At 42.9% G+C, this 26,754-nt stretch overlaps 1 protein-coding gene across 14 annotated transcripts in view; it reads left to right on the forward strand.

Moving 5' to 3' along the window:
• The window catches only part of PITPNM2 (phosphatidylinositol transfer protein membrane associated 2), a 439,829-nt gene that overhangs the window by 328,121 nt on the left and 84,954 nt on the right, over positions 1-26,754 (forward strand). For 9 of the 14 annotated variants that reach the window (XM_040347302.1, XM_040347306.1, XM_040347308.1 and 6 more), the window contains 2 exons: positions 4,832-4,924; positions 17,266-17,510. In XM_040347302.1, coding sequence (XP_040203236.1) covers positions 4,832-4,924; positions 17,266-17,510 — 338 coding nt within the window. Of the gene's footprint in view, positions 1-2,770; positions 3,221-4,831; positions 4,925-17,265; positions 17,511-26,754 lie in introns of those variants that run through there. The other 5 variants (XM_040347307.1, XM_040347310.1, XM_040347311.1 and 2 more) reach the window with 2 other exon arrangements.

A 26,754-nucleotide genomic window follows, 5' to 3' on the forward strand; every position in this document is an offset into this window, starting at 1 on the left:
GTATTTGGTTCAGATGGTGTGAAGCGTGTGTGGCAGCAACCAGGTGAGGAGTACAAAGACAAGTGTATCTTGCCTACAGTCAAGCATGGTGGTGGGAGTGTCATGGTCTGGGGCTGCGTAAGTGCTGCTGGCACTGGGGAGCTACAGTTCATTGAGGGAACCCTAAATGCCAACATGTACTGTGACATACTGAAGCAGAGCATGATACCCCTTCGGAGACTGGGTGGCAGGGCAGTATTCCAACATGATGATGACCCCAAATACACCTCCAAGATGACCAATGCCTTGCTAAAGAAGCTGAGGGTAAAGGTGATGGACTGGCCAAGCATGTCTCCAAACCTAAACCCTATTGAGCATCTGTGAGGCATCCTCAAATGGAAATGAGAGTGAAGTGAAGGGCGCTAATCAGCAAATAAATGTGCAATGAGTGACCATTAGCAAATCAATAATTAAATTAAATGAGTGTTAGTGAATTATTTCACTTTAACAAATATACACAAATTATATAAATCCAATACAGAAACTGAAAAATATCCTATCCAACACTGTGCTTAAAAATTATTACTGTGCTCTAGTTTCCAATTAGTGACTTTCCACCCGAGGTGACAACGCTGACTGCCCAGCAGTGTGTAAAATGCTCCCCGGTATTTGCGTGTTAAACCTCGTTTCTATGCACTTCGCGTTCCAGCACATGTCATCAGGAAGTGACTTCCAACTGACTTCCTGATGACGCGTGCTGGAACGCGAAATGCATAGAATCGAGGTTTGACAGGCAAATACCATCACTTCCGCAAGGGAGCTGTTTGGGCATTTTACACACTGCTGGGCAGTCATTGTTGTACGACGGACTTCCATCTCACTAGGCTGTTCCTCATCTGCCGATGCACTCCCTTGCTGGAGAATTGTAAGTGACTTTTATCTAATAAACAAACAATACTGCACTATATCTGCCTTCCCTGGCTTTCTTTTGGCGGAGCTCACTTTGCAGAACTGAATAATTTGAGCGGAGGATATACAGATAACATTGGAGGAGGTGTCTAGAGCCTTGTTATTCGATCAAAACTACATCATATATGTGAATGACTGATTGGAAGGAGATCTGTGAATGTTTTTTGTGGAAAGAGGAGGTTTAATCTTCATATTTTATGGTCACTGGCTGACCAGAGCCATCTGGTGAGCATATTTTGTTGTCACTTCGGGTGAAAAGTCACTAATTGGAAACTAGAGCACAGTCATCATTTTTAAGCACGGTGTTGGAGAGGAAATACCAAATAACATTTGAAGAAATTTGAGCTGTTTTTGGATTTTTAATTTATTTTATTTTTCACAGTTTCTGTATTGGATTTATATAATTTGTGTATATTTGTTAAAGTGAAGTAATTCACTAACACTCATTTCATTTAATTATTGATTTGCTAATGGTCAATCACAGCACATTTATTTGCTGATTAGTTAGCACCCTTCACTTCATTCTCATTTTCATTAGTCTATTACTAATTTAACCACTACAGTCCCGAGCCTATTTCTGAGATTTGGTGTTTACAAGTTAAAAACGGTTATTTTTTGCTCGAAAATTACTTAGAACTCCCAAACGTTATATATATTTTTTTTCTAACACCCTAGAGAATAAAATAGCGGTCGTTGCAATACTTTCTGTCACAGCATATATGCGCAGTGGAAACTGTCGAGGAACTCAACGAGCAAAAAAGAGAACAAGTTCTCTTTTTCCTCGACGGGAGTCTCAATTTGCTCGTCGTGTTCGTCGTCGGGCTGGTTTTCGACGAGAAACTTGAACGTGTGTATGCTAAGAAACCCGCGCTTGCTCAGAATAAAGTATAAGACGGGAGTAAAAGTATCATTTGTAATGGAGATAACACATTTTTCAAGCTGTAACAGCCTGAAAAGTGCAAATTATCTCTTAACAAACTTTTACTTAACACGCAAACACATGAGATTAGCAAAATCAGCCCCAAGAGTTGTGCCAGTGGAATCAAACTTCCCCTGCCATTGTATTTGTTGTATGTCACCGCGTTTGAGAACGAGGAGATTTTGTCTTGACCGTGTGTACGCAAAGCAAGCTTGTCAAGTTCCTCGACAAGCCTAACAAGGAACTCGACGAGGAAAATGATGTGTTTCGCCCGACGAGTTCCTCGGTCGTGTGTACGAGGCCTCACACTTGTCAGTATTCATCTTCAGGAACACACGGTACTGTCCTGTCTTTATCAATCTCATCTGTGAGGGAGGGTTCCACTTCCCTCTAATGGTTTGTGGACATTAATGGACTTAGACTACCCATCTGCACAACTAAATGTGGGTTTATTTATAATGCAATATTGATAAAGCCGCAGAGGCATCCATCATGAATGTCCCAGTAGTGTGACTTCACAGAGGATTAATTCCTCCTTTCACACGAAAAGCAGCATATTTTGCATTCATCTGATGTGTCTTTCCCTCCTTTTTCTGTTTAATACTGCACTTGCCTGAGGAAAGCGAGCAGAGAACATTTGCAGATTTGATTTGTTTGCAGATTTGTTCGCTGAATGTAGGTTTAGCTGGGTAACATAAAATGCAAGCTGTGTCATCACTACTAGGAGAGGTGCTGAGAGAAGCTCTCACATATATAATATGCTGGGAATTCACATTTCACTCCTTTTTTATGTTCTGAGTTCTCGGGGGAGGGGAATATATGTCATCTTCAGCAGCCAGTCAGATGTTAGTGTTCTTTTTGAAAGCCAAATTCTAATTACATTTTTTTTTTTTTTTTTTAAAGTATGGAAGGAATCAGTGGCCTCAATGGGGAGATTCCTATGCAACTGGTATCAGAGTACAAGAGGTGTGAAGTTTTTTTTTTTATTGGTTGGGAAAAGTTTAGACAATCTTTTGGGTTTTCTGTCTCAAGCACTTCCTTTCCAGGGAACAGGTGTCAGAACAGGAAGTGAGAGGAAATCTTTCCCCTTAACATGCAAACAGCATTTAAGGGTACACTCACACTGAGCATGGTTGAACTGAACTGAACTGTGCCCAAGTTCAATTGTCGCACTCGGGCCAGTTTAACTGAACCAAGCTTGAGATTGATTGCTAACAAGACCAGCAATTCCTGTTTTACTACACAGTCCTCTATGGGGAGAACTATGTTCTGGCATGGTTTGCACTTACACTGCAGCAAACTGTACCGGATCGCTGAACTACCTGTTCCAAATGGTCCCGGACATGACACACTTAAAGTGAATTGTATAGGTTCATATAAAAAAACAAACATGTCATACTTACCTACCCTGTGCAGCTCGTTTTGCACAGAGTGGCCCCGAACCTCATCTTCTGGGGTCCCTCGGTGGCTGTCTCGGCTCCTCCCCGCATCAGATAACCCCCTCTGGGAAGCAGGGGGTTACCTTGCGGGCATGCTCTCGAATCCAGCATTTGCGTCCGTAGACACGAATGCCGGACTCGGCCCCACCCCCGGAGCCCACGTCATTAAATTTGATTGACAGCAGCGGGAGCCAATGGCTGCGCTGCTATCAATCTATCCAATGAAGAGCCGAGAAGGCCGAGCCGAGATCAAGCACGTTCTCGATGCGGGACTTTCGAAGGCTCAGGTAAGTAAACGGGGGGGGCTGGGGGGCCGGGAATTATAAGATGTTTTTTCACCTTAATGCATAGGATGCATTAAGGTGAAAAAACGGGAAAGTTTACAACCCCTTTAACTGGTGCTGGGCGTTAGTTAACTATAAATGTGCACGTAAACACTTTCTTGTGAGTACAAACCAGTAGGGGAGGCAGTCAAGCTCAGTGCCCAGTGTAAGTGCACCCTTACATCATTTAGACCCCAGTGATCCCTGCTTCTGTGCTCATTGATCTATGGAGAGTTCTTTGCAGTCCAGGCATGTTTTGCATTTACATTGAAGTGAACTGTTCCATGCCACAAGTGGACCACCATTTCCAAGTGCAGCTTGGAGCACTCACTCTAAACAAGTGAACCAGACCAAGGGAATAAACTGTGCCCAGGCACAGTTAAAACTGTCAGTGTGAGTGCATCCTAAAACTTGACTGGGGGTCTAACCCTTCTTTTTTCTACCTAAAACTGGAAGTGAACTTTTGAAAATCTCAAGGCTTGAAGTGTCCTTTTTTCATTTGAATAAGAGCTTGTTTGCAATTCAAAGCATGCGTTCAAACACAAAGTGAAGGAAAAAAAACGAGTTTGACCTGCTTTTGCCTACAGTGTAAATGTCCCAGTCGGGTCTGCTGTGTCCAAAGGAATGCAAGCAAGCAAGTCAAAAGCAGCCTTAAAAATGTAATCTATTGCCTCGTACACACGGCCGGTTTTCCTGCCATGAAAACTGCCAAGTGAGCTTTTGGCTGGGAAAACCGGCCGTGTATATGCTTCCTCTCAGTTTTCCCGGCGGGAAAATAGAGAACCTGCTCTCTATTTTCCCGCCAGGATTCCTATCGGTTTTAAAACCGGCAGTTTTCCTATGGGGAAACACTGCGAGGGAGCATACACATGGGGAAAGTTACCGAGCAGGTTCTCAGGTTTTCCGTCAGGATTCCGGGCAGACTTTATACCGCCGGGAATCCTGGTCGCGTGTACAGGGTTTATGCTGCACTTCTGAAATACGAATCTGCTGTCCTGTGCTTGATGTGCACTTCTAACCCATCTAGAAAGCATATCAAATACAAAAAAAAAACAACACCTATCTACTCAAAACCAAAGACTATACCACCTAGTGTGTTTTTTTTTTTTTTTTCCATTTGACCCTTTTGCTTTATATCTGCAGTTCTTGTTTCCAGACTATAATCTATGGAGACTGAGTTGTGTTTGTGCTTTTCTGTGCAGAGGCACACAGCTGTACTCCATGCACAAGTCATTCCTGGCATCCCAACTGTCACTCTCACAAATGTCATTACAACTTCCACAGTTTTGGCTGCAGTAAGTACAGTAGAATGTGGCCTCTCTAGGTCAGATTGGGGTGTTTTCTGTTTGAAGTAGTAAACTAGTTATCAAACTAACTCCCGGCATGAAACAATGCTACATTAATCTCAATTGTAAAATTAAGGTTTCTTTATAACTTCTAACAATGCATGTGCATTTGCTCAGGTGAGCTTTACAGATTTGTGTACAACAATGTCACACATTTGTTATTAAAGTCTTTTATAGGCACACCCTATGGCGTCTAGGGTACACGATTTGTTACTTTTTTCGGATTTTAGGTCGATTTAAGAATGAGTACTGTTACATTGCTTTCTTGGAACATTAGGGGTGTTCAGAGCCCCCTGAAACGTACCATGGTTACTACTATTTTGAAAAAGTACTCCCCTGCTATCTATGTTCTGCAGAAGACTCACCATGTGCCGGACACGATTTCTTGCCTGGGTTTTTCTTGGGTGGGTTGGGCCTACCACTCGACCCATACCTCCTATTCGAGGGGGGTGAGTGTGCTGGTCCATAAAGCCCTGGAGTTTCTTCTGCTGGACAAACTGATAGATGACGAGGGACGATATGTGGTCTTACTGTGTAAAATTGGTCAATTGAAATGTATATTAGCTGCTATATATGTTCCCCCTCCTTTTAACTCTGAGGTACTGCGGATTTTGTTAATGTACCAGTTGGACCACCCGGATGTACCGTTTGTTGTCATGGGTGACTTCAACTGTTATATGGATCCTGTCATGGACAAGCATCCACCTCCGTTGGCTTCCCGCAGCAGAGCTCGAACGGCACTGCGGAAATTCACGGAGGAGGTGGGGTGGGTTGACCCGTGGCGCAGCCGGAACCCACAGCAAAAGTTGTTCTCCTGTTTCTCTAAGACTCACCTTTCCCTGTCACGTATTGACCTATGCATCTGCTCGCCCCAGACGGTCAATCTGTTGGAGGATCTTCGATACCTGGTGAGGGGGGTGTCGGATCATTCCCCTCTTTTGGCATCCCTGGTTGTTAGGCCCGCTACGGATCTTCCTAGGGCTCCTTGGAAGCTCAACGCCTTCTGGCTCAATTTGTTCCCTTCCCATGTGCAAGTAGCGGAGGAGATTGCTGGGTTTTGGCGGCGTCATGAGGGTCACCCGGATTTGGGATTGACCTGGGAGACGTTTAAAGCGTTTCTCAGGGGAATCTTGATAAAGGAGGTCAATGGTATCAAGGCCAAGACGAATGGGGTACGGGAGCAATCTGAAGTGTTGGTGAGCAGGCTGGAGGCAGAATTTATTGCAGATCCTTCAGATGCAGCTAGAGAGGCGTGGATAGCTGCACAGGAGGCAGTGGATAGGATTACTAGGGAGTCAGCTGATAGAAAACGTTTTTTCAATAGACAGGCTTTCTTTGAGGAGGGGGAACAAACAGGCCGTTTGCTTGCAAAGATAGTGAAGGCGTCCCAAACTTCCCCATCTATAGGCGCACTACAAAAGGAGGGGGGTGGGCTTGTAAATACTCCCGTACAAATTATGGAGGAGCTAGTTAGGTTTTATTCTGATTTATACAGGTCCCGAGTGACTTATTCAGACTTGGAGTTACAGGAGTACCTGCGGGGAATTGAGCTGCCTAGTTTGTCGGCTAGCCAGAGGGCACTTCTGGATTCTCCGATCAGGTTGGAGGAACTGCAAGAGGCTCTCAGTCTTTTTCCTAACTCCAAGTCTCCGGGGGATGATGGGCTGCCCATGGAAATTTTCAAACAATATGGGGGGATAGTCTTGCCACACTTGCTCAGAGTTCTTAATTTTGCCAGAGATCGACAGTATCTACCAGACTCCATGACCAGAGCTTGCATTGTTCTCCTTCTAAAACCGGGTAAAGACCCGCTTGACCCGGGTTCGTATAGGCCGATATCGCTCTTGCAGAGCGATATTAAAATTTTAGCGAAAGTCCTGGCCTTGAGGCTCAACAAGGTTATCTCCTGCATCATCCACTCGGATCAGTCCGGCTTTATGCCCCAAAAATGCACAGCCATCAATCTCCGCAGGCTTTATTTGAACATTCAGACGAAGTCGGAGCATATGGGAAATAGGGCCCTATTGTCATTAGATGCCCACAAGGCTTTTGACAGTATAGAATGGGGTTACTTGTGGGCTGTCATGGCCAAATTTGGCTTCGGTGAACAGTTTATGTCGTGGGTACAATTACTATACTGTTCGCCCAGGGCGGTGATTAGGGAGGCGGGCCATGTCTCTAAACCGTTTACCCTGCATAGGGGTACCCGACAGGGATGCCCGCTGTCCCCGCTTCTCTTCGCCGTGGCCATTGAACCCATGGCAGCCTTGATCAGAGCGAATCAGAGAGTGAGGGGTCTACAATATGGGGAGATCCAGGAGAAGATTATGTTGTACGCCGACGACACCATGCTCCTTTTGGGTGACACTGATGGCTCCCTGGAGGAGGCTATGGAAGTGGTCGGCAGGTTTGGGTCCTATTCTGGCCTAGTCATCAACTGGACCAAGTCCTCGCTTTTATTGCTGGACGGGGTCCAGGGGGGCGAGGAGAGGTTGATTCACAGGGTACCGGTATCTGCAGGATTTAAGTATCTCGGTATCCAGATTACCCCTGAACCACGGGATTTTATTGCGCTTAATTTGACACCGTTGCTGAACAGAATTAGAGATAAAGTTAAGATCTGGTCTCGCCTTAAGATGTCCCTAGTAGGCAGGGTCAATCTTATTAAAATGATCTTTATGCCCCAGCTCTTATATATCCTGCACAACACTCCAGTGGTCATTCCTCTGAAGATGTTCAGGATTATTAATTCCCTTTTTAGGACCTTTATCTGGCAGGCCAAGTCCCCTAGGGTGAAGCTGGAGCAGTTTCAGAAGCCAAAGGTGGCGGGTGGCCTCGCCCTCCCTAATCCTTGGGTATATTATTTGGCGGCTCAGGCGCAACACATCGCCAGGGCTATGCCAAAGGGTCAGGTTCTAGAGGGTGGCGAGGGGCGGTCGGATCCCATTAGGGCCCTGATGTGTTATGCCACTGGCTTCGATAGCGTACCTACTGGTATGGAGGCCCTGGCATACGCATTATCTAACAAAAAGTTTCCCACGTATGCGCTGTTGCAAAAAATTTGGAACAAACTTAGACAGATGCAGGAGGTAGAGGGGTTCACGGGTTTCAGCCCGATCTGGGACAATAGGTATTATGAGGAGTTACTCTCATTGGACTGTGGGGCGCGGTGGAGAAGACATGGTGTTACGCTTCTGAAGCATATTTTTGTTGAGGGTGAGCTAATCCCCTTCCCTGAACTGAGGGAGAGGTATCGCCTTCCACAGTCTATGTTTTTCCAGTACATGCAGTTAAGACATGCGGTGATGGCGCAGGCAGGGGGGGCCCCGTGGGTTCTTTCGAAAGCGCCGATATTCAAATTTATGGCTGAGGTGTCCCAGTTTAAGGGTTTTATCTCTGACGCTTACTCAATGATCCTCAATATCTACCTAGATGACTTTCCTCTTGGGGTGTCCGCGAAGTGGGAGAGGGACGTGGGGACCTTCGAGGACGAACAATGGGAGGAGGCACTTCAGGCAGTGCAGCTGTGCTCCCTGAACGTGGCCCAGCGGCTATCCCAACTGTATATTGTGCTCAGAGTGCATTATACACCTGTCAGACTATTTAAAATGGGGGTAAGGTCAGACTCCAATTGTACTAGATGCGCAAGGGACCATGGCGACCTAATTCATTTACTATGGCGGTGCCCCAAGCTTCACTTATTCTGGTCAGGGGTCGTGGCTCTCCTTAACAGTGTTTATAGGACTAACATTCCTGTTGACCCAAAACCGTGTCTTCTTGGAATTATAGATGATACATTAATGGACGATAATAGCAGGCAAGCCTTGTTGAGAGCTCTGTTTCAGGCCCGTAGGTTAATCCTTCGGCATTGGAAGTCGGTTGATCCTCCAACGTTGAAGGAATGGATTGCTCAAATGGGTGACACCATAAGATTGGAGAAGTATGTTTATCAACACAGGGGGTGCTCTGGAAAATTTGAGAAAGTGTGGGCTCCATGGTTAGATTCCCCTGGCTTATCTCCAGTAGATCTGGTCATGGATAGGCTGCTTAGATAGATGGGGGGGTAGTCAGCCATAGGGGGCAGTCAGAAAGTGGGGAGGTTGATTCTCTGGAAATTTGCTGTGTATAGCATTTGGAGGATGTGGGTATTCCAGTGGGGCTAGTGCCTTTTAAACAGTTGCCTCGGACTGAGGTTGTGTGTTGTATGGGAGTCTGCTGTACTATCTGTGTGAACTGTCATCTGCACTGGCAGAATGTTTCGGTGATGTGTCTATGAGCTGTGTACTTGCTGTGATTTTCTTTTCTGTTTAAGAAAAATGTTTTTGTTTCTTTTAATAAACATCTTTGATTTAAAAAAAAGTCTTTTATAGATTTGCCATTTTTTTGTGACATTATTGTGTATACAGTATAAAGCCTTTTTAGACATACATTGGGATTGATTTACTAAAACTGGAGAGTGCAAAATCTGATGCAGCTGTATATGGTAGCCAATCGGCTTCTAAGGCCTCTTTCACATGGGGCGGATCAGTGATGATCCGCCCCGTGTACCTCCGCTTGCTCAGCGGGGATCGCTCCATTGATCCCCGGTGAGCCGGCGGATGACAGGGCCCTGTCTTTTCTCCGCTCTCCTCTATGGGGGGATCGGATGAACACGGACCGTCTGTCCGTATTCACCCTATCTGATCCTCAGACGGATGGAAAAATAGGGTTTTCCTCCGTCTGCAGAATCGGAGGATTGTTCATCCGCTGACACCCATGATCTCATAGGGACCAATGTATGTCCCTTTTTCATCCGTTAAAAAAGATAGATGAAAAAGCAGACATACGGTCCGCCCATGTGAAAGAGCCCTAACTTTAGCTTGTTCAATCAAGCTTTGACAAAAAAAAAGAATAATCTTGTTTCTATGCAGAGCTGCATCAGATTTTGCACTCTCTAGTTTTAGTAAATCAACCCTATTGTGTGTTTGTGTTATAGTTTGTAATGCCATATGAACACAAGAGAAATCGTATATATTCATTACATGCTCAGGCTTTACTTCCTGCTTTGCAAGGCTACACAGTGGTTTTACTTTGCTGGTAAGCAGCACGGTTGATTGAGGTACAGAGCTCCCTCAAGTGGTTAACCTACAAATCTTTATATATAGTGAACATAGAGAGTGTGTCACCAAAAAAGCATCACCTCTTGGACCTTGAAGAAGGGGAAACACCCCGAAAAGCTTGTCCTGAAAAATTGTAGTTAGTGCAAATAAAAAAAGTATCACGGACAGTACTCAATTTTCTCTGCCACCTCTTGTAGAGAAGACCTGAAATTTGGCTTATTATCTGAGAGCAGACTTCTGGGAAAATCACTGAACCAATGTTACATGCAGGAATCATATGTCTGGGGGCATGCTGTACATCACATCAACAGTGTACACAACACCCTCAGGCCGCGTACACACGATCGGTCCAAACCGATGAAAACTGCCTGAAGTCCAGTTTCATCGGTCCAAACCGACTGTGTGTACGGCCCATCGGTCCGTTGTCCTTCAGTCAAAAATTTTAGAACTTGCTTTAAAATCGAACCGATGGACCGCTGCCCCGATAGGTCCAAACCGATGGTTAGTACACAAAAGCATCAGTTCAAAACCCGCGCATGCTCAGAATCAAGTCGACGCATGCTTAGAAGCATTGAACTTCATTTTTTTCAGCACGTCGTGTGTTTTACGTCACCGCGTTCTGACCCGATTGGTTTTTGAACTGATGGTGTGTACGCACATCAGACCATCAGGCCACTTCAGCGGTGAACCGATGAAAACGGTCCGTCGGACCATTCTCATCGGTTTGGATCGACCGTGTGTACGCAGCCTCAGGTCTCCAAATTGCAAGATAGTAACATTTTGTATGTGTTGTTTGTTTTTTGTTTTTTTAATAACATCTACAGATTGAAGTGCAAAGACAACTTATAATTACGAGAATTCCAAAATAGTTGGTGTGGCATTTATATACATTTTTTTTTTTTTTTTAGCTTAAACTATATGTAAACCCAATGACGTAAATCTCAAAAACGTTCACGTAATTTCAGCAGTTTTTTTTTCCAGTTTTTTTATGTCAAGAATGCTTAATGATCCTGCCATGAAGATTCTTGTTCAGGCACTTTCTGCTGAAGATGATATCCATCTGCCAGTTGTGCTCTGCATTGTCACACTGTTACGTTCTCACCTGTTGGAGACCAGAAGCAGCCATGCTTACAAACTTTGCACAGTCATTGTCACTCTTAGGAAGCCTGTCCAGAGTAATGTTATGCAACTGACCCTGGAGCGAGGCTCTGTAGAAACGGGAAAGCAAATGAAAGATGAAAAACGTATTTTATACTGTATAACATAGAATCATGGCAAAAATTTCTGATGCAAAGTGCCAAGTTAAATGTCATCCAGCTGATACTAAAACTATTTTATTTGTAGCTACATAAAGTGATTTTTATGTGTGTGTGTGTGTGTATATATATATATATATATATATATATATATATATATATATATATATATATACACACACAGTTGTGCTCAAAAGTTTACAGAATTTATTATTTATTGGTCACTTTTTTAAGAGAATATGAATGATAACACAAAAACATTTCTTTCACTTATTGTTAGTGTTTGGCTAAAGCCATTTATTATCAATCAACTGTGTTTACTCTTTTTGAATCATACTCACAACAGAAACTACCCAAATGACCCTGATCAAAAGTTTACATACCCTGGTGATTTTGGCCTGATAACATGCACACAAGTTGACACAAAGGGGTTTGAATGGCTATTAAAGGTAACCATCCTCACCTGTGATCTGTTTGCTTGTAATTAGTGTGTATGAAAGGTCAGTGAGTTTCTGGACCCCTGACAGACTCTTGCATCTTTCATAGAGTTTGGAAAAATGATGAACAAAGCGCGGTGACGTACAACACGTACGACGGCACTCTGAAGAAGAAGTTCTATTCGCCTTTGGGCTGATTTTAGCTGATTCCTTGTTAGTAAAAGACGATTTGCGCTTTTTTGTCTGTTACAGCGTGATGAATGTGCTTACTCCATTATGAATGGTAGTTTTACGAGAACGAGCGCTCCCGTCTCATAACTCGCTTCTGGGCATGCGCGGGTTTAAAACGTCGTTTTAGCCCACACACGATAATTTTTTACAACCCGAAAAGCTACATTTTAAAAAACAACATTAAAAAGTGCAGCATGTTCGAATTTTTTTTTTTACGTTTTTCAGAAGCCGAAAAACGATGTGAAGCCCAAACACGATGATTTTAAATGACGTTTTTAAAAATTTCATTTTTTTTCATGACGAAAAACGACCGCGTGTACGCGGCATCAGTATTGGGGAAAGCAAAAGAATTGTCAAAGGATGTGCGGGAAAAGGTAGTTGAACTGTATAAAATGATATCCAAGGAATTGAGAATGCCAATCAGCAGTGTTCTGTTCTGTTGAAACCAAACCACGGTCAGGTAGACCAACTAAAATTCCAGCCACAACTGCCAGGAAAATTGTTTGAAGAACCAAAGAAAAACCCACAAATAACTTCAGGTGAAATACAGGACTTTTGATCAGGTTCATTTGGGTAGTTTCTGGGTAGTTTATGTTGTGATTATTATTTAAAAAGAGTAAACAGAGTTGAATGATAATAAATGGCTTCAGCCAAACACTAACCATGAGTGAAAGAAACGTTTTTGTGTTATCATTCATGTTCTCTGAAAAATGGCCAAGAAATCATAAATTCTACCAAGGTATGCAAACTTGAGCACAACTGTATAAAGCAGCGGTGCCAATGAACAATGGTCACTTATGTTTGATAAGATAAACAGATGTCCACTAGCCAGAAGGAGGGAGAGTATTTTCTCTAGTAGCCAGCAACCCTAAGGCCCTGTACACACCATAGAATCTATCCGCAGATAAATCCCATCGAATGGGTTTCAGCGGATAGATTCTATGGTGTGTACACTCCGGCGGATATTTATCCGCGGATATTTCCGAATTCCAGCAGATAAATATTTGTCGACATGCACAGAATATCTATCCGCTGGAATCGGATCCCACGGATGGATCCGCTCGTCTGTACAGACTCACCGGATCCATCCGTCCAAAGGGATTCCCCGCACGCGTCGTAATGATTTGACGCATACGTGGAATTCCTTATATGACAGCGTCGCGCCCGTCGCCGCGTCATAATCGCGGCGACGGCGCGACACATCATCGCCAGAGGATTTCAGCGCGGATTTCAATGCGATGGTGTGTACACTCCATCGCATGAAAATCCGCCGAAATCCTCGAGAGGATTTATCCGCGGAAACGGTCCGCTGGACCGTATTCGCGGATAAATTCTCTCGTGTGTATGGGGCCAAAGGCTCTTGTAGGTTAGAAGGGACATAGGATAAAAAGGCACCACCATGTGTGGTCACCAGAGTCACCAGATCATTGCCTTATACTCTTTGCCTAGCTTTTTTTTTTCTAATTTATTTAATTTCTTCAACATAATATACATTTTTTTCATACTCGAATTACATGTACTCTGTACAGCTAACTGTGTCTTAGAAACAGACAAATGTAGGGCCGCTTTGCTTTATTCACAGATTACCATGGTTCTATTTTCGATTTCACCATTTGTGCTTTCTAAACAACGTTGTTTTTAAAGCCAATGGACTTATAGAGTCTGTCCCTTGTGTGTTTGTCCTTTCACTTCTTGTCCCGAAAATATAACAGATCATGAGAAAACATCCCCCCTCGTAGATTGCTATTATTGGAACAAGTTGTCCCCATCGGAAGGTTCCCCTCACCTCCTATTCTTGTGACAAGTGTAAAATCACAAGGACAAATCGAGAGGGTGAATCTTTTTGCAATGGGGACACAGACTGCAATATAAATCTGACAGATTTTCTAACTCTTCTCTACACTATCTGAACTAAAGATGGCTTTTCATACACGTAAAACTATTTGAAATGCAAAATTATCAGTCATTGCTGTTCATTTAGGTTGTTTTTTTCTTTCCTTTCCCATCTTTCTCATCACCTTCAGCCATATGACACGGTTTTCAATTACTGTAACTATTGTCTGAATGCTGTTGTGCGTTGCCTTAGGGGAAGGATTGGTACGTGGCTTTGTCCGTGTGCAGCTGTAAAAAATGAAGGGAATGTTGTGAAGCTTGTTTTAATAATTTATCTGACTTGTTGATTATGTAAAATGTTTGCTTGCGTGTACAAAAGTGTATATACAGTATGTCACTACACCCCTCACATTTTTGTAAATATTTTATTATACCTTTTCATGTGACAACACTGAAGAAATTACACTTTGCTACAATGTAAAGTAGTGAGTGTACAGCTTGTATAACGGTGTAAATTTGCTGCCCCCTCAAAATAACTCAACACACAGCCATTAAAGGCACAATTTTTTAAAATGACATACATGTTATACTTACCTCCACTGTGCAGATCGTTTTGCACAGAGTGACCCGGATCCGTGTCTTCTGGGGACCCTCGGCGGCTGTCTCGGCTCCTCCTCGCAAAAGCTTTCCACGTTCATGCGAGCTCCCTCGCATGGTGGAAAGCTTTTGCGAGCGTGCTCCCGTGATACAGCAGCGGCCATAGCCACCGACTGTATCACTCGGGCCCCCCCCCCCCCGGCACGCCGCGTCATCCGCTGTGATTGACAGCAGCGCCAGCCAATGGCTGCGCTGCTATCAATCCGCCCAGCCTAGCCAATCAATGGCCAGGCTGGGAACCGAGCAAGATGACAAGCACGAGCACAGGACTTTCGAACGGTGAGGTAAGTAAAACGGGGGCTCGGGGGGGGGGGGGGGCGGTGCTGTCAGATTTTTTTTACCTTAATGCATAGGATGCATTAAGGTAAAAAAACTTTTACCTTTACAACCCCTTTAATGTCTAAACCGCTGACAACAAAAGTGAGTACACCCCTAAGTGAAAATGTCCAAATTGGGCCCAAAGTGTCAATATTTTGTAAGGCCACCGTTTTTTTCCAGCATTGCCTTAACCCTCTTGGGCATGGAGTTCACCAGAGCTTCACAGGTTGCCACTGGATTCCTCTTTCACTCCTCCATGAGGACATCATGGAGCTGGTGGATGTTAGAGACCTTGCGCTCCTCCACATTCTGTTTGAGAATGCCCCACAGATTCTCAATAGGATTTAGGTCTGGGGACATGCTTGGCCAGTCCATCACCTTTACCCTCAGCTTCTTTAGCAAGGCAGTGGTTATTTGGAGTTTTGTTTGGGGTCGTGATCATGTTGGAATACTGTCCTGCCCTGCGGCCCAGTCTCCGAAGGGAGGGGAACATGCTCTACTTCAGTATGTCGCAGTACATGTTGTTATTTATGGTTCCCTCAATGAACTGTAGCTCCCAGTGCCGGCAGCCCTCATGCAGCCCCAGACCATGACACTCCCACCACCACGCTTGACTGTAAGCAAGACACACTTGTCTTTGTACTTCTCACCTGGTTGCCGCCATACACTCTTTACACCATCTGAACTATTATAAGTTTATCTTGTTCTCATCAGACCACAGGACATGGTTCCAGTAATCCATGTCCTTAGTCTGCTTGTCTTCAGCAAACTGTTTGCTGGCTTTCTTGTGCATCATCTTTAGAAGAGGCTTCCTTCTGGGATGGCAGCCATGCAGACTAATTTGATGCAGTGTGCAGTGTATGATCTTAGAAATGACAGGTTGACCCCCCACCCCTTCAACCTCAATGCTGGCGGCACTCATATGTCTATTTCCTAAAGACAACCTCTGGATATAATGCTGAGCATTTGCACTCAACTTCTTTGGTCGACCATGACAAGGCCTGTTCTGAGTAGAAACAGTCCTGTTAAACCACTGTATGGTCTTGGCCACTGTGCTGTAGCTCAGTTTGAGGGTCTTAGCTATCTTTTTACAGCCTAGGCTACCTTTATGTAGAGCAACAATTCTTTTTTTCAGATCCTCAGAGAGTTCTTTGCTATCATTTAGTGTTACTTTAAAGGGGTTGTAAAGGAAACTTTTTTTTTCATAATAAGCATCTTTTACCTGCAGACATTCCTCTTTTCACTTCCTCATTGTTTGTTTTTGCTCAGAAGTTGCTCTATTTCTTCTCTGTTCTGTTCACTTCCTGCTTGTCTGATTGTTACTCACCACCATGAAGGGAGGCTTTACTGCGGTGGTCAGTGACGTGCTCTCCCCCTCCTGGGAACTACATCTGTGCGGCAGGATGCTCTCTACGTGTTAGAGACTTCAAGGAGGTGTAAATTACTGGGCGTGCCGCAATGCATACTGGGAAATGTAGTTCTTACATGAACGAGCGCTGCAAACCAGGAGGTGAATGAGAGAACAGAGACTAGAACGCCGGAGGTGATATAGATGAAGGAATTTAATAGGTATTTACTCGTTTTTAACAGAATCATTACACTATTCTGTCTGTCTACCTTGCAGACATTAATTTTAGGCCATTTTTTTTTTCCTTTACAACTCCTTTAACGCATTTGTTGAATGTGCAGAGTTCTTGGACTGTGCATAGTAATCAGCACCACCAAGCCATTTTACCATAAAACAAGGAAGTCGTTTGGATTTTCTGCTCAACCTCTGTGAGAGATAAAAGGAAGATAATGAGCTGTTACTGCGCTGTATTACAGCCACTGGTATGATAAGCGGACCATGAACGCCTTGTGTGTGCCATCATGTTCAGTTTCTGCAGAACACCAGATGTGTTTCTTCATGGCAGCAAATTTCTTATCTGCTGCTTTACACATTCTCTTTGTGTAAATTACAAAGCACGCTCCATATAAACACAGAAACTCACTTGCGCCAGAAAACTTTTAACTGCTTGGCCTTTGCTTTATCTAACAGCTGCAGAAAATCGCAGCTGGCTTTCTTTAGATCAGCCCAAATTTTATGGTTCAATTGTATAATAAATACGTATGCGCTCCCATGATGCTTTACTGGCAGTATGGAGCTTTCTGTACCTGTGGTCACAAAGCTTTGAGGCCAACCAGCATTTGTAAAATGGTAATGGTCAGCAATGGTGGGAAGTTCAAAGATGCCCTAGACTCAGTTTTCGTTATAATGTCAACAAAAGAAAAATAATGAGAAAAATAATGAGAACACAGTATTTTATTGTTTTTCCAAACTTTCCATAGTATTTTATATAGGGTTTTCAAGTGAAGATGCATGTTTTGGTCCTTCTAAATGTGAATGATTTAGGTATATTTTTCGTATTGGTACTAAGCATTACAAAAACCATGCAAAATATTGCTTCTATTCTTTACAGGATGAATCGGCACAAACCTCCTTGCAGCCATGTAAAGTCCATGTACTCATACTGGTGCTTCATGGTGGAAATATCCTGGATACAGGCAGTGGAGATCAGAGTTCCAAGCAGGGTGACGTCAATACCATCAAGTCTGTGTTTGACACAGTGATGAGGGTGCATTACCCAGCAGCATTAGGACACATTGCAGTCAGGCTTGTTCCATGCCCAGCCATCTGCTCAGAAGCATTCTCATTGGTATCCAAGTAAGTTACTTTGTACTTTTTCATGCACTTATTTCTTACCTGCTATCTCTGCCTTTGTGTCTAATGTGCAGATTTTACTTATGTTAAGATACTTTCAGAACAGGCAATGGAAATGAATGGACTAATAAATCGGACTTTTGGCGGTACAGGTAGTTATCGTATTTATCGGGGTATTGCGCGCTCCGGCCTATAACGCGGACCCCTATTGTAGACCCGAAATTCCTGTAAAAAAAAACATTTTAATACTTACAGTTTTGGTGTCTTGCCCGGCGTCCATCGGCGGCCTTGTCCGATCCGGCGTCCGTCTGCGGCCTCGGTGGTGTCCTCCCGGCTTCTCCCGCGCTGTCTCCGAGTCGAATCCCCGCTTCCCGCGCTCAGTCTGAACGCCTCCGCCGACGTATACTGAGCGCAGTACACTCGGGCACGTTCTGCCACGCTCGGCTTCTCACGCATAAACATCACAGAGCGTGACCACGAGCGAAGCCGAGCCTGGCCGAATGTACCCGAGTGTACTGCGCTCGGTATATGTCGGCGGAGGCGTTCAAACTGAGTCCGTGTATCGGCGTATATCGCGCACCCACAATTTTCCCCTTATTTTGAAGGGAAAAAAGTGCGCGGTATACGCCGATAAATATGCTAATGTAAAAGATCTATAAATATTTTTTTAGAAAAAACGCATAGATAGAAAATTGTATACACAATTTCATAAGACAATGTCAGCATATGATTTCAGTCCATCTAACACAAAGTAAGAAAAGGGTTTATACTTATGCAAATACATTCATAACATAAGAACGCAAAGCATCAAAAAGGTATGTAAAAAACTCTTAGGCCGTGTACACACGATCAGTCCATCCGATGAGAACGGTCCGATGAAGCTGACTGATGGTCCGTCGCGCCCACACACCATCGGTTAATGAACCGATCATGTCAGAACGCGGACACGTAAACCACGTACGTACGACGGCACTATAAAGGGGAAGTTCAAATCCAATGGCGCCACCCTTGAGGCTGCTTTAGCTGATTTTGTGTTAGTAAAAGACGATTCATGCTTTTCTGTCTGTTACAGCGTGATAATTGTGATATCTCCAAAACGATTTCTAGTTTTACAAGAACGAGCGCTCCCGTCCCCTCATTTAGTCTGAGCATGCGTGGATTTTTAACCGATCGTTTTTGACCTATCGGTTAGGCGTCCATCGGTTCAATTTTAAAGCAAGTTCCTATTTTTTTAACCGAAGCTTAAATAACCTATGGGGCCCACACATGATCGGTTTTGACCAATGAAAACAGTCCTTCAGACCGTTGTCCTCTGGCTATCCTATCGTGTGTACGAGGCCTTAGTGTTTGAAGCTGAATCCAATATGCGTAATAGTAGATCTTGCTTTTACTCTCGACATGTTTCGCGTACAGGATGCTTCATCAGGAGCATAGGAGTGAATCAATCAAATCTCAAAAAATACGTCGATCCAGCCACTAATAATGGGGTAGGGAGTGTACAACGCTTTTTCCCTAACCAGCCTCTTGGGCATGTGGTAGGTGCTCGTTGTGTGTAGAAGTCAAAAGGTTGGGCTATAACACAAGCTGTTGGTAAACAGTGAAAATGGATAGGCGTAAGGACCACCACCGAAATCCCTCTGACAAACCCTAGGCTTGAATAGGTTCCAAATGACAGTTTGCCAAATGGCCAAGCATTGGAGAGGGGGTAACCACCTCAGCACCGACAGAAAGAAAGGTAGTTCTATCAGAAGTATAACGTATAACATTCTGTCAGTGCTTGTGTTATAGCCCAACCTTTTGACTTCTACACACAATGAGCACCTACCACATGCCCAGGAGGCTGGTTAGGTAAAAAGCGTTGTACACTCCCTACCCCATTATTAGTGGCTGGATCAACGTATTTTTTGAGATTCGATTGATCCACTCCTATGCTCCTGATGAAGCGTCCTGTACGCGAAAACATGTCGAGAGTAAAAGCAAGATCTACTATTACGCATATTGGATTCAGCTTTAAAAACTAATGCCGCGTACACACAATCGGTCAAACCGATGAGAACGGTCTGATGGCCCGTTTTCATCGGACCAAACCGAACGTGTGTGGACCCCATCGGTTATTTATCCATAGGTTAAAAAAAAGCAATCTTGTTTTAAATTTAACCGATGGATACCTGACCGATAGAAAAAAAAAACGATTGTTTGTAGGCACGTCCATCGGTTAAAAATCCACGCATGTTCAGAATCAAGTCGATGCATTCTTGGAAGCATTGAACGTTTTTTTCAGCACGTCGTTGTGTTTTACGTCACCGCGTTCTGACACGATCAGACCGTTTTCATTGGATGGACCGATTGTGTGTACAGGGCTTAAGAGTTTTTTACATACCTTTTTGATACTATGCATTCTTATGTTATGAATGTATCTGCATAAGTACTGTATAAACCCTTTTCTTACTTTGTGTTAGATGAACTGAAATCAAATGCTGACATTGTCTTATGAAATTGTGTATACAATTTTCTATCTATGCGTTTTTTATAAATAAATATTTATAGATCTTTTACATTAACTACCTGTACCGCCAAAAGTCCAATTATTAGTGCATTAATATCCATTGTCACTTTATCGGGACGTTGGTACACTAAAATAGGTGCATTCACCCATTTAAACTTTCAGAACAGAGTTTTACGGCTGTTTCTGTCATCAAGGTTTCAGCAAAATGAAACTGCCACATTCATTTTCAGAAATCACGGATAGCTGAGGGTTCATCCTTCATTGGACTGCTATGGTCACTGGGCATACAAGCTGTAAAATAGATGTCAATAAAGTAGACCAATGTTTTACAGATACCACCACAATTTTTCATATATTGAAACTGCCACAACCATAGCTGTTAACACTGCAGAGGTTTTAAGATTGCTGCTTCTGTAGACCACTCAGGTATTAAAAGGTGAAAAGGAAACTGTGGGTGTTGCCAAGCCACACTGTGTGCGTTTTTATTAGGGGGAGCTAGAGGGGAGCTGCTTGTAGAAGGTTTTATCATCTCAATGCAGAGAATCCACTAAGGTGCCTTTTAAAACACTTTAACCACTTAAAGCTTGGACCAATATGCAGGTTAAGGACCTGGCCCCTTTTTCCGATTCGGCACTGCGTCGCTTTACCTGATAATTGCGCGGTCGTGCGACGTGGCTCCCAAACAAAATTGACATCCTTTTTTTCCCATAAATAGAGCTTTCTTTTGGTGGTATTTGATCACCTCTGCAGTTTTTATTTTTTGCGCTATAAACAAAAATAGAGCGACAATTTTGAAAAAAAAAAGTAATATTTTTAACTTTTTGCTATAATAAATATATCCAAAAAATATATAAAAAAACATAATTTTTTCCTCAGTTTAGGCCGATACGTATTCTTCTACTTATTTTTGGGAAAAAAATCGCAATAATCGTTTATTGATTGGTTTGCACAAAAGTTATAACGTTTACAAAATAGGGGATAGTTTTATGGCATTTTTATTAATAATTTTTTTTTACTAGTAATGGCGGCGATCAGCGATTTTTTTCATGACTGCGACATTATGGCGGACACTTCGGACGCTTTTAAAACATTTTTGGGACCATCATTTTCACAGTGATAAGTGCTATAAAAATGCACTGATAACTGTCAAAATGACAATGGCAGTGAAGGGGTTAACCACTAGGGGGCGCTAAGGGGTTAAGTGTGCCCTAAGGGAGTGATTCTTACTGTAGGGGGGCATGGCTGGACGTGTGACGTCACTGATCATCGTTCCCTATAACAGGGAACACTGCCACAGAGAACTGGGAAGTTGTGTTTACACTCACCCCTCCCCGTTCTTCAGCTCCTGTGACCCGATCGCGGGACACCGGCAGCGATCGGGTCCCGCGAGCGCGGTCACGGAGCTTCGGAACGGGTCGCGAGCGCACTGGCGGCTTAATTTTACATTCCCAGTTATAAAAGGTGTGCACACTTATGCAACCACACTATTTTATTTATTTTTTGTTTTTCAACTGAGTTGTATAGTTTATAGGTCACATTAAAGGTGGAAACATTTCTGAAATTAATTATATTTGTCTCATTTTTTTTACATCACAGAAAGCTGACATTTAACAGGGGTGTTTAGACTTTTTATATCCACTGTATATAAGAAATAATTAGGACTGCCATACAAAAATAAGAACAAAATCATAATGTTACAGGGGAAAGATATATAAAACTTTTATCTTTGTAATAGTCATCCACCTTACAAAAATATATATATAAAAAAAAAAATTCACTTTAGCTTTTTTGAATCTAATACATCTCTTCTTCATGAGCTCTACAAAAGGCCACCTCCATATGACATCATAGCCTGTCACATTCCCAGCAGGAATAGACTGTAATGTCAGGAATTTAAATGCAGCTGACGATAGTTTGTGACGCATTGGTAGAGTTCTGGTTGTATGCAGCACATATTCCGGCTATAGATGTAAACAGAGAATAAATCTAAGGCCTCGTACACACGACAGAGTTTCTCGGCAGAATTCGCCGAGAAACTCGGTCAAAACCCGGATTCTGCCGAGAATCTCTGTCGTGTGTACACTTTTGGCTCGATGGAGCCGCCGAGGAACTCGACGAGAAAATAGAGAACATGTTCTCTATTTTCTCGTTGTCCTCGTTCTTCTATGGGAGAAGCCGGCCCGCCGAGCTCCTCGGCGGCTTCATCCCAAAACTCGACGAGGAACTCGACGTGCCAAGCACGTCGAGTTCCTCTGTCGTGTGTACGGGGCCTAACGTGTTCTTTTATTAGAGTCTAGCGTAAGATTTTATTCACACTAATAATAAAGTAGGAAATGTAGACTTTTGGTTCACTTTATCAATTCTCAATGATGTCTGTTAGATCTCAGTAATACAAAATGTTTGGATTATTAGAAAAAAAAAATCAGTAGACTATTTTTTACTTTTTTCAATTATTTTTATGTTTATAGCCTTTGCGTTTGCAAGTCATGCAGCATTACTCGTGTCACAGCTGGTAGGATAAGATGATCACAAATTAGAGAGGCCTGGCCTGGATTCACAGACATCTTACGCCAACGTATCTGTTGATACGCCGTGTAAGTTGTAGTATGCGCCGTCGTATCTATGCGCTCTATTCAGGAAACCAGATACGCCTGAATTTCTGCTTGATCCGACCGACGTAAGTCTCCTTACACCGTCGTATCTTGGGTGCATATTTACGCTGGCCGCTAGGGGCGCTTCCGTTGATTTATGTGTCGAATATGTAAATCACCTAGATACGCCGATTCACAAACGTACTTGCGCCCGTCGCAGTATGCTACGCTGTTTACGTAAGGCGTACGTCCGGCGTAAGTTTACCCCTCATAAAGCAGGGGTGAGTCATGTTAAGGTATGGACGTCGGAAACGTCTTAACAGCCGTCGTATTTTACGTCGTTTACGTAAGTCGTACGTGAATGGGGCTGGGCGTAAGTTACGTTCACGTCGTACGCATTGAGCCGTCGTATCTTAGAGAGTATATGTAACGTGATTCTGAGCATGCGCGCGCATGCGCTGTTCGTATATCCATGCATTTACATGGGGTCACGATTAATTTTAATACAACACGCCCACTGCCTTGCTACTTCGAATTAGGCGGGCTTACGCCGGCCATTTTACGTTACGCCGGCGCAAGAAAGAGAGCAAGTGCTTTGTGAATACAGTACGAGCCTCTCTATGTTACGTCAGCGTAGCGCATATCAGATGCGCTACGCCGCTCTAAAGATACGCCGATCTCTCTGAATCCGGCCCAGTGTTTTTAATCAGATAAAGAGTGAGGAACAGTAAGGTGCAGCCACTTTGCAAAGCTATGAAGCAGAACCAACATGAACATTGGGCAAATATAGCTTTCCTCAGAACACATATCACATATCAATATAAATGATATTTAGAAATGTGGTTCTTAGAAATATTACCAAATAGTAAGTAGTCCCATGGATTCAAAAGGGAGTTGCCCGACACCACATTCCAAAACTAACATAGAAAAGTAGCTGTCTGAGGAGCTGTCAACAAAAGGTACTGGGGTACTTTATCGGTGTATTACCTCTCAAAAACAAATTAACATACATAAGTTAAAATAACTTTTTATTTTTTATCAACTTAACCTAGTATAGCCAGGTTGAGTAGTCAGCTACTTTTCTTTTTTCTTTTTATTCTATTGGGCATACCCCGGCTACATATACATCTTGAAAAAACATACATTTAATAACAACTCTAGTGCCATTACTGACACTAAACCAGTAGTACACTCCAGTAGCCACTAAAGGATTGCTACAGAAATGTTGTGATTTACTCAGAGTCTAAAGTAAATTAGGTAAAGATTGAAAATCTCAACTCTATAGATGCTCTTACATTAGCTTAAGACACAGGAGGGTTGAGTTATTTAGCTGAAAGGTCCTGGGTCTGCATTGGTAGAGGGGGCCTCAATCCAAATATCCCACACTTTGTGAATTTTTTTCGGGCATCCCCTTTAATGGTATGTGGATCTTTGCAGCTGAGAGTTAATTAATTGTTTCAACTGAGTTGAAGTGGAAGCAGATGTGGACTTCCATTGGAGCATAATAAGTTTCCTAGCATAAAATAGAAGCAGTCCAACTGGGGTTCTTGGGATTCTGCAGTGGGATAGGGGGTCCACCAGGCCCAGCAGACAGACCTCTACTGTCTGAGGCATCCTATGCATTAAGGTGAAATAACTTCTATACAGAGAAGGGCTTTGTTGCTCTTCTCTGTATTTGCTCCACTTCCAGTACATCCTTCTTGAGAAATGGTGCCCAGAACTGGACAGCATACTCCAGGTGAGGCCGGACCAGAGTCTTGAAGAATGGGAGAATTATCGCTTTATCTTTTGAGTTAATCCCCCTTTTAATGCATGCCAATATTCTGTTTGCTTTGTTAGCAGCAGCTTGGCATTGCATGCCATTGCTGAGCCTATCATCTACTAGGACCCCAGGTCATTTTATATCCTTGATTCCCCCAGAGGTTCTCCACCCAGCGAGTAGATTGCATTCATATTTTTGCCACCCAAATGCATTATTTAAAATGTTTCCACATTAAACCTCACTTGCCATGTAGTTGCCCACTCCATTATTTGTTCAGATCTTCTTGCAAGGTTTCCAGATCCTGCAGAGAAGCTATTGCCCTCTTTAGCTTAATGTTGTCCACAAATACAGAGATTTAACTGTTTACCCCATCCTCCAGGTCGTTTATAAACAAATTATACAGGATTGGTCCCAGCACAGAACTATGGGGGACCCCACTTCCCACTCCTGACCATTCGGGGTATTCCCTATTTATAAAAATAAATAAATACTGCGCAGGTCTAAACAATCATAAATAGTGTGAAACCACTTACATTGGATGAAAAAAACGTGAAAAATAAAAAATGCAAAATGAAAATAAAATAAAAAATAAAACAAAAGGCTGCTGCAGCTCAAAATGTCAGATAAACATATAATGCAAATAATAAAATTAGAAGCTGCGCTGCAATGTGAAAAAGTCAATATAACAATCAAATTATAATGTGTGTGATGCACACAAATCACTAGTGCAATCTAAAATGAACAAGTGAAAGTGCAAAGTCCATATGAATGGATGAATCTCAGGGAAAATCAAGATGACAGAAAGTTCTCAGAGTGTGTGAAAGGTATCCAAATAGTATCCAGTGAATCTGTATAGCAGATGAAAGTATCCTCCACCGTTAAATCCTAACTGCTTACCAAAATGATAAGTTAATCAAGCGTGTAACCGTAACCCAGAGAGAGCTGGAGAGACAGAAGTTGCTTGCTTCTCCGAACCTCACAGTCCTGACTCCTGCTGCCTTTAGTCGTGGAGAAGGACCAAGTCAGTGTCACCAAGCAGGGAAGAAAAGACTCGGGACATCTGAGGACACCAGGATAATAATACATGCCTTTTCTCTTTTGGGTCACAATATGGAGAATGAATAGTCTGATATGTGAAACTGAGATAAGGTGAAGATATATCCTGGAATCCTGGATCTGGCAGTTACGGTTACACGCTTGATTAACTTATCATTTTGGTAAGCAGTTAGGATTTAACGGTGGAGGATACTTTCATCTGCTATACAGATTCACTGGATACTATTTGGATACCTTTCACACACTCGGAGAACTTTCTGTCATCTTGATTTTCCCTGAGATTCATCCATTCATATGGACTTTGCACTTTCACTTGTTCATTTTAGATTGCACTAGTGATTTGTGTGCATCACACACATTATAATTTGATTGTTATATTGACTTTTTCACATTGCAGCGCAGCTTCTACTTTTATTATTCCCTATTTATCACCACCCTCTCAACTCGCCCTTGTAGCCAGTTTTCAATCCATGTACTCGCCCTATGGTCCATGCCAACGGACCTTACTTTGTACAGTAAACGTTTATGGGGAACTGTGTCAAATGCTTTTGCAAAATCCAGATACACCACATCTATGGGCCTTCCTTTATCTAGATGGCAGATCACCTCCTCATAGAAGGTTAATAGATTGATTTGGAAAGGACGATTCTTCATGAATCCACTGCTAATGATACATTTTTTATTACTAAAATCTTGTATATAGTCCCTTGTCATCCCCTCCAAGAGCTTGCATACTATTGATGTTAGGCAAACTGGTCTGTAATTTCCAGGGATGTATTTTAGCCCTTTTTTAAATATTGGTGCTACATTGGCTTTTCTCCAACCAGCTGGTACCATTCCAGTCAGTAGATTGTCAGTAAAATTCCATTGCCAATTCCAAAAAATATAAATAATAGTCCATATTTTAGCATAGTGGGTGGAGAAAACCAGATATAAAAGAAACCATTTGTGTGGCTCAGCTCTATAAAGTTAGGTTGTATCTGTGCTATAACACCAATGGTTCTTGATGTACAGTTTACCAAGTGGCAGAAAAGAAATGATCTGCGTAGTTCTGCCCACAATCCTTAAATGTGGAATAATTTCTTCTTTTTGGTGTTGATGTTGGACGTGTGGCTAGATACTTTCTGTTCTGTAAAGGTTTTACTCTCCTTTGCATTGGTCTTTGTATAACTTCTGGATAAGCAAGATTGTTGCCCTAGGAGTGAGAGCAATTTTATATAAATAAACATAAAATGCTATTTTTCAGGTTTTTAGAAATATTAATGTTGCAGTTCTCAACCTCTTTCCCATACACTTTAGGAAGCATATCATACCTGTGATAACGATCACCAG

Source organism: Rana temporaria, chromosome 1 (assembly GCF_905171775.1).
Source record: "Rana temporaria chromosome 1, aRanTem1.1, whole genome shotgun sequence".
Classification (NCBI taxonomy): domain Eukaryota; kingdom Metazoa; phylum Chordata; class Amphibia; order Anura; family Ranidae; genus Rana; species Rana temporaria.